At 17.9% G+C, this 10,008-nt stretch overlaps 3 protein-coding genes across 3 annotated transcripts in view; all 3 read left to right on the top strand.

The window, feature by feature from the left end:
- The window catches only part of PF3D7_1032900 (RNA polymerase II-associated protein 1, putative), a gene marked incomplete at both ends in the record, with an annotated part of 5,232 nt that extends 949 nt beyond the window's left edge, over window positions 1-4,283 (top strand). The window contains one exon of the mRNA XM_001347568.2: window positions 1-4,283. This exon is cut by the window's left edge and continues 949 nt beyond it. Within this exon, the coding sequence (XP_001347604.2) occupies window positions 1-4,283 (4,283 nt within the window).
- Window positions 4,284-5,279: 996 nt separating this feature from the next.
- Window positions 5,280-6,746, top strand: PF3D7_1032800 (leucine-rich repeat protein; the record flags this gene model as incomplete). The annotated part of the gene is made up of 4 exons (XM_002585372.1): window positions 5,280-5,399; window positions 5,601-5,731; window positions 5,849-5,948; window positions 6,168-6,746. 4 exons carry the CDS (start codon window positions 5,280-5,282, stop codon window positions 6,744-6,746), a joined length of 930 nt encoding a protein of 309 aa, XP_002585418.1.
- Window positions 6,747-7,918: 1,172 nt separating this feature from the next.
- On the top strand, window positions 7,919-9,580 carry PF3D7_1032700 (conserved Plasmodium protein, unknown function; the record flags this gene model as incomplete). The annotated part of the gene is made up of 1 exon (XM_001347567.1): window positions 7,919-9,580. The coding sequence occupies one exon, from the start codon at window positions 7,919-7,921 to the stop codon at window positions 9,578-9,580; it is 1,662 nt and encodes a 553-aa protein (XP_001347603.1).
- Between the last annotated feature and the right edge of the window lie 428 nt (window positions 9,581-10,008).

The raw sequence follows: 10,008 nt of genomic DNA, 5'->3' as shown, positions 1-10,008 counted from the left end.
TGCACATGAAATTATTATATATATATCCTGCATTTCAAAATATTTTTAATTCCAATTTTATGAAAAATAAATATTCTTATGGATTTACTTATAAACGATTTATTAATTATATTAATAATGATTTAAAAATATTCGAAAAATTACTTATTATTTTTAATTATTATTATAATAAAAATGTAGAAATAAATTGTCTACATGCCTTAGCTAGCTATTTATTTCCAAATAATATTTTCCAAATAAATGATAATGTACTATTTAATGAAAATATGGACACAAATAATAAACAAGAAAAATATAATTACATATTCTTTCAAGATTATCAATTATTTTCTTATCTAAATTTTTTTAGTGATCTCGCCTTTTTTGTCGATGGATATAATATCTATTTTTACTCAAACAAAAAATATAAAATCAAAAATTTTAAATTCTCTAATGTTAATAATAAAAATGGTTTTGGTCATAATATTCTGAACAAGTCAGGTCAAAAGGAGGATCAGAATATTGAAGAGGATATTCCTGATGATTTGGAAGATCAGATGGGGGATATATATTTTTTGGATGAAAATAATGATATATATGAAACAAAAATAAATGAAGTCGATAAGAATGATGTATTGAATGGTAATAATGATATATCGAATGGTAATAATGATATATCGAATGGTAATAATGATATATCGAATGGTAATAATGATATATCAAATGGTAATAATGATATATCGAATGGTAATAATGATATATCAAATGGTAATAATGATATATCAAATGGTAATAATGATATATCGAATGATAATAATGAGACGGTTCATAATTTTTCGAATTTTTTAAAAAGATATAGAGAAAAGGATAGCTCGATGTTATTAAAAGAAGGAGAAAATGGTATTAATGATTTATATATTAATAAAATAAAAAGATGGAATACAAAAAAAAAAAAACAAATTAATGATAAAAATGTAGATATAAATGCAAGTTATATAAATAAGAATAGTCCTGTGGATAATGACCCCATTATACATAATGACCCTACTAGTAAACCAAATAATAAAAATTTAATGTCATTTTTTGAATATATGGATACAATTAATTATGATCCTTTAAAAATTAGAAACCTCAATTTTGAAATGATAAAATATTGTTATATGAACAAATATAATTATAATAAAATATTAAATAATATAAATAATATATTAACAAATAATTTTGCTATTTTAGAAATAGAAAATAGTTGTGTATGCTTTTTAATTGGATTATTAATTAAGAAAAAACAAGAAATAAATATATTAAAAAATAGTGATTTAATAAAAAATATAGAAAAAATATTAGAATCCAAAATGGTTGGAACAGATTTATATCAAGAAAGATTAAATAAACAAAACAATAATAAAAATAATTTATTATATTCACATGAAGACATATTTATAAATCCTATACATATAAATTTTATTTATAATTTGATTACATTAATAAAATATATTATTATATATAATTATGATAAGGAAATATTAAATAAAATAGACATATTACCATTTCTGATGTTCTTCCGAACCCTACCATTTTTTATTAACAATAAAAATAAAGAGAAAGATATAAATGAAAATATAAATGTAAGCACACATAAAAATATTAAAACAAATACACACACCAATAAATATATAAACACGCCTTCTAATGAGGAGGCCTATTTTTTCATTTCAACAGAAGTTATTAAAATTTTCCGTCTTTTATTATATTGTAATATATATGTTGAATCTGTAGATTATTTTCATGATATAATAAATTATGTGAATAATTTGGTTGTATACAAAAAAAAAAAAAATGAGGAATGTCATGTTTATAAAATGTTCTTATCTCAAATTTATTTATATATAAGTTTGTATAATATTATGCATGCTGATAAAGAACTTTCCGGTCTTTTGTATCAAAATAAAATTATGACAACTTTAAAAAATTATGTAAATAATAATATTTGTTCTTCTCCAATTTTTGATGATAATATAAAGTCTATTACTAAATGGGATCAATATGAAAAAGACATTCCACAATATGAAAAACATGATCGATTAAATGATCTATCGAAAAATGGTAGTACAGCATGTTACACTTTTAATATATTATGTGACTTAGAATTATTACATCAGTGTTACACGTATATATATTCTATATTTATAGTTACCAAAAAAATGAAAGATAACAAAATAGATGATATAAAAAAAAATAATCATCTTAATAATAATATTGATAATAATATGAAGGATAAGGAAGATAGATTTATAAATAATGAGCTTATAAAGGATATTCTAAAAAGTATTAAAGTTGTGGTTATATTTATTAAAAATAATTTGAAGCACTTACTTAATTTTTATATTGAAAAAGAGGAAGGAAATAAAACAAAGAATAATATAATAAAAACAATAATAAAAGAAATATGGGAAGAATGTCCTTTTCCATTTAATTATGTGATATATAATAAAAGAGAAACAAATTTATATCTTTTCTTTTTAGTATATATACAGATATTAAATGTTATATTAAATATTTATTATATTTTAATACATATGGAACATATAAATGAAGAAGCGATTATGTTAATATCTATCAAAAGTATATTTGAGGATATAGAGGATGAAATATTAATTTATTTTATGATGAATGTGTTTAAGGAAGAAAATATATTACAATCACATAATATTTTTTTACCATTAGCATATTTGTTTTATAATATATATAAGATAAAATGTTTTTATAATACATCAAATAATAATAATAATAATAATAATGATAATATTATAAAGGTAGAGAAAAGAAATATGAATTTCCATTTATTATTATTTTATTCTTTATCATATTCTTCATCCTTATATTTAAATTTTGAATGCTTGAAGGAAATTTTTAATAATCCCTTTTTTATATGTGATAATATAAAAAATGACACACCAATTAAAAGGATTACTCTCGATAATGTAGATAATATAGAAGCACAGAGCTGTCATAAGAAAGAGGTTATTGTTAATATAAAAGAAGATTTAATAAATATAGAAAATAATAAAACACAAATTAATATATATAAAGAAGACATTGCTCCAACTTATTGTAATTTACAAAAAAACAAAAAAGAACATATATACATATTAACCTTTTTAAAAAAATATATATCTAGTCGTAATAATAAATGTTTCTTATTTTTTCAAAGTAAAAAAAATCTTATCTTATTATTTGTTATAAACATTTTTAAGGCCTGTTGCAAAGAGGCTAATCAAATTAAAAAAGAAGAGAAATTAAATATAGAAAAAAATTTAGAATTGTTATTAAATCAATATTTTATTGATTTTTTATCAAATCATATGGACATAGACATATTTTTAAAAATATTTGTGTCTATATTTATGGTAGATAATTCAAAATCTATTGGAGATTATGTAAGTGAAGAAAGAAATATATACGTGTTATTAGAAAGAATAGCATATATATATATATATAAAAGGATAAGTATAGCTTCTGACACACCACAAAAAAATAATATAAAATGTGGCAAAAGGGATAACACACACAATAATAATAATAACAATAATAATAATAATAATAATGATAATAATAATAACAATAATAATGGTAATAATAATTATTATTATTATAATGAATGCGATAATATGAACGGTTTTACAATTAATTTGTCACCCACTTTATTTTTAGAAAAAATTAAAAATATAATTACAACTTTTACTAATAACAATAATTCAGATATAAGAAAAGATGAAAATGTTCCATATAATATGCAACACTTAAATAAATTTAGAAATGAAAATAGAAGTATTACTTGTTATAATAATCAAAAAGAAATATTAATTAATCAAAATATTCTTGTTATTATTTATGAACAAATTATAGAATCCTATAAAAGGGGTTGTTTTTTTAATCCTTTATTTTTATCCTTTTTATTTTTTTTTTCTTCTAGTTTCTTTCCAAATGTATGTCGTGAATTATTTTTTAATGATGATGATTTAATAAAAATGTTAGTTAAAAATGTTTTTATACATTTTTATGATAATACTCATTATATTATATTTACAACTTCGACATATTATGGACAGGAACAAAATAATTATCTCATCAATATAACTCATTTGTTCCCACCACTTTATTCATTTATAAAAAATACGACTGAAGAGGAGATTAACTTAAATACAAATTTGGAATCGTATTTTAAAAGTGTGAAAAAAGAAAATTTATATACAAGTTTGTTACACTTTATATTTTATATGAAGCAGGCCTTTTCACAAAAATGAAATAAATATATATAAATATATAAATATATATATATATATATATATATATATATATATATATATATATGTGTATTTATTTTTTTTCCTTTTTTATGTTTTTCATTTTTTGCATTAAAGAAAATAAAGAAATTATAACATTTTATGAACATATATATGATTATATATTCATAAATAAATACGTATTATATATAATATATATTATAAAAATATGCATCTTAAAAAAATTACTTGAGTAATCTTAAATCCATAATATGTACTTAAAAAGAAAAAATAAAACATTACTATTTCATATATGTATTTATATATATATATATATATATATATATATATATATATTTCTTTGTTTTATATTTTTTTGAAACTTTTATTTTAAACTTCCTTTTAAATTAATCACCTATATTAAAAAGTATAATTTAAAATAATTATAAATATGCATATATTTATAGATTTACAAAAAATATTTCTTTTCTTTTTAAATATATCATCACAAGGTTACATATCTTGAATATTTTTTTTTATAAAATAACTCGTACACTGATCGCATACTGCATCTCAAATTATATATATATATATATATATATATATATATAAAGAGAAAAAAAAATAACAAAATAAAACGTTAATATATATATATATATGTATATATGTATGTATGTATTTATTTATTTATTTATTTATTTATTTATTTTTATGTAATATATTTTATGTACATATTGTTGAAGCTCATCATCAATTGATGCACATATATTTATGTTTCATATTTCATCATTTAATTTAAAACCATAAAAGCATTTTCATCTTTTTGAGATATAATAAATATATATATATATATATATATATATATATATATTTATTTATTTATTTATTTATTTGTTGATGTTCATATAACATATCCATCATATGATTAGCATATTTTATATGCAATATTCATATATATCTACATCTTTTCATTTATATACTAATTATTTTACGTATTTTAAAAAAAAAAAAAAAAAAATGGCTAGTTATAATGTGCTTGGTGAACTCACAACCTTTAACGAGGATGAAACGATAATTACACATCAATATTCAAGAATAAAAAAAATAGAAAACATTGAAAAATGTAAAAAGTTAAAAGTTAGATATAACAGAATAATTATAAAAAAAAAAAAAAAAATAATTATATATATATATATATATATATATATATATTTATTTATTTATGTATTTTTCCTCTCATTTATATGTTCTTATTTTTTATAATTAAAATATGTGTACATGAATATATACTTATATGTGAACATATATATATGTATATATATTTTTATATTATTGTAGACCCTCAAGCTTATATCCAACTGCATTGAGAAATTGGAGAATTTAGAAAATAATGTTCAATTAGAACATTTAGAATTATACGAAAATATGATAAAAAAAATAGAGAACATATCTATGCTTATTAATTTAAAGTAAATATATTTTTATTCCTACGAGAAATATTTGCACTTTGATGTATTTAATTATATGTATAACATATATACATATATATATATATATATATATACATGTATATCATTTTTCTGTAGAGTGTTGGATTTATCGTTTAACAAAATAAAAATCATTGAAAATTTAGAAACTCTAGTAAATTTGGAAGAGTTGTATTTATCTAGCAACAAAATATCAAAGGTAGAAAAATTAAAAAAAAAAAAAAAAATCAAAACGTACAGAATGGTAGATGTATTAATATTTAATGGTATTACATGAGTACAATTAATATATACATATATATATATATATATATATATATATATATATATATATATATATATTTATTTATTTATTTATTTATTTATATTTATTTATTTATTAATTTGTGTGTATATATTTTTATTTCCTTTTGTTTAGATTGAGAATTTACAGAATTGTAAAAAATTGCGACTTTTAGAATTAGGATATAATAAAATTCGAATGATTGAAAATATCGAGCATTTAACAAATTTAGAAGAATTGTGGTTAGGTAAAAATAAAATAGAACAAATAAATTTACCTTATCTTCCTAAATTAAAAAAATTGAGTGTACAACATAACCGTTTAACAGATATATGTGAGAAATCTATAAAAAATATATTATGTGTTGAAGAGTTATATATTAGTTATAATAAAATAAATCATATAATTGATACATTCAAAGATTTAAAACATTTAAAGGTTTTTGATTTGTCATATAATGAAATAAATAATATTTCTATATGTTCTTATTTAAAATCTCTAGAAGAATTATGGTTAAATAATAATAATATAGACAATCTAGAAATGATCAAAAAATTATCCACAATTGAAAATTTAAAAACATTATACCTAGAAAAAAATAAAATACAAGATAACCTCAAAGAAAATTATAGAAAAACTATCATACATATTTTGCCACAGCTAAAACAATTAGATGCATTACCTATTCCGTCTTCACCAACATTACAAAAATGATAATAAAATGAAAAAAAGAAATAAAAATGGTAAATAAATATATGTATTATAATTATATATATATATATATATATATATATATTATTTTAACTTTTTAATTGTAATGTCTATGTTAAATTTTTTTTTTTTTTTTTTTTTTTTTTTTTTTTTGTGAAATAATAAAAAGGTATACAATATATATATATAATATATATATATATATATATTATGAAGAAAAATTTTATATGTTATTTACATTTTTTTCGTTTCTTCTTTTTTTTATTTTTATATACAAGGTTAATTATATATATTATGTACATATTTATATTACATTCCCCTATTCAAAAATTTTTTATATATAATATGGTGTTCATTTTTTAAGCATATAATAATACACATACATTATTATATATATAATATATATATATATATATATTTATTTATTTATTTATTTATTTATATGTTCTATATTTATGATAAAACAATAAAGAGGCAAGATATAAAAATTCACATTTAAAAAAAATTTATAAATATATAATTTTTTTTTTTTTTTTTTGGCGTCTTAAGAGATATAAACAGGAAAAAAATTAAAAATAAAATAAAGCACAAAAATTTATACATATATATATATATATATATATATATTTATAATGTACATATTTTTTTTTATTTATATATTTTTTTATATGTGGGTATTTTTATTATATTACCTATATATATAAAATATATATATATTATATATATAATAATATATTATATTAATATTTCATTTTATACCCTATATATTTATTAATATATATAATTTATTTAATCTTTATTTTTTTCTTCAACTTTTTGAACAATAAAAAAAAAACATACATATATATTTATATATATATATATATATATTATATTATTACATTTAAATATATATATTTTTATTTATTGATATTTTTTTTTACATTTCATTTTTATTTTTTTTTATATGTAATAAAAATGTTGAGGTTTATGAAACATTATTATATTTGAAAAATATAACAGTAATATTTTTCTTCCATATTTATTATATTATACATATATATATATATATATATATATATATAACAATTTATATATTTATATGAGAAATATAAAAGAAAAAAAAAATAACATTATATATGAATATATATATTTTTAAAATATATTTATAATATATAAATATTGAATATAACAAAATGAAAAGTAGAAACAATATTCATCATCATAAAAAGAAAAACGAAGTTAATAATACACTGGAAGAATATAAGGACATAATACCAGATATTGAAATTCAAATTGAGAACTTATTAAAAAAATTTCATATTACAAAATATGATTATAAAATTACTCATTTTTTAATTGACATAATACAAAATGAATCTCTTAAAATATTAAAAAATGCTAAGCATATAAAGAAGAATATATATTATAATAATTATAATGATAAGGATGATAATATAAATTATTATAATATTAATGATGAACATATAAATAATAATGAAAATAATGATAATATTTATAATGTGAAAGAAAATGCGCATATAAACCATGATACATTATACGAAGAAAAATATATACAAAAAGAGGAAGGAACAATTAACCATATAAATAATAATACAGATATGGAAAATATAAATGAAAACAACTCACCGAATAAATGTAGTTCACACATGTTAAATGATTTATTGAACAATTTTAATGAAGATAGTGCTATAGAAAAAAACTCACACATTGATGTAGTTAATAATATGGAGGACGAAAAGGTTAACATAAATGATGCTGAAAAGATTGATAATGAAAAGATTAATGATGAAAAAAATGATGCTGAACAAATTAATGATGAAAAAAATGATGATGAAAAAAATGATGATGAAAAAAATGATGATGAAAAAAATGATGCTGAACAAATTAATGATGAAAAAAATGATGATGAAAAAAATGATGATGAAAAAAATGATGATGAAAAAAATGATGATGAAAAAATTAATGATGAAAAAAATGATGATGAAAAAAATGATGATGAAAAAAATGATGATGAAAAAAATGATGATGAAAAAATTGATGCTGAACAAATTAATGATGAACAAATTAATGCTGAACAAATTAACGATGAACAAATTAATGATGAACAAATTAACGATGAAAAAATTAACGATGAACAAATTAACGATGAAAAAATTAACGATGAACAAATTAATGATGAAAAAATTAACGATGAACAAATTAATGATGAAAAAATTAACGATGAACAAATTAATGATGAAAAAATTAACGATGAACAAATTAATGATGAAAAAATTAACGATGAACAAATTAATGATGAACAAATTAATGATGAACAAATTAATGATGATAATATTTCAAATAAACCGGAATTATCATTATCGGATATTTTTAATACTATCGAATGCACAAGTAATAATATCCAAGAGCAAGAAAATAAAGACGAATTAATTAATAAGGATATACCATCCAATAATAAAACTGATAATAAAGAAAATAATCATATTCCTAAAAATAATCCTCTAAACTGTAATGACAATAATCAAAAAAATTTACAAAATATTGGTAATAATAAAAATAAAATACGTGATGAAGTATTAATAATTGATGAAGAAAGTGTAAATCTAGCCATTAAAGAATATGTCCTCAAAACAATATATAGAAAGAAAAATGTAGATTTCTTATATGAAAAATTGGAATTTCAACAAAAGGACAACCTTATGGTTAATAGAAATATAAAATATCCATCCGGTCTTCCTCCATATTTACCAGATGATTGTTCTGTTAATACCATATTACCATCATGGGATATAAAATATAACTTCAATTCTTCAAAAAGAAAGATTAAAAAATAACGTAAATCCCCCCCCCCAAAAAAAAAAAAAAAAAAAAAAAAAAAAAAAGACACAGATAACAGGTTTTCTAATTATGTCAAATACAAAAGAAAAATTACAACAAAAAAAAAAAAAAATAAAACAAAATAATGACAAAATGACAAAATGACAAAATGACAAAATGACAAAACAATATAAATAACTAAGGGATAAATTATGCAAATGTGTAAAAATAATATATTTCTAAATATTGTTACATTTTATTATATTCAAAAGGACATGAAAAATTACCAAAATATTCGTATTTGAATTATTTACCTGACTTGTTCAGGAATAAAAAAAAAAAAAAAAAAAAAAAAAAACAGCCATTTTTGTTTTTAATACATAATTATTATATTATATTATATTATTTATTTTTTTTTTTTGTCTTTTTATTTATTTTATTATAT

Source organism: Plasmodium falciparum, assembly GCF_000002765.6.
Source record: "Plasmodium falciparum 3D7 genome assembly, chromosome: 10".
Taxonomy (NCBI): Eukaryota; Apicomplexa; class Aconoidasida; order Haemosporida; family Plasmodiidae; genus Plasmodium; species Plasmodium falciparum.
This window is presented reverse-complemented; position numbering and strand designations above follow the sequence as displayed.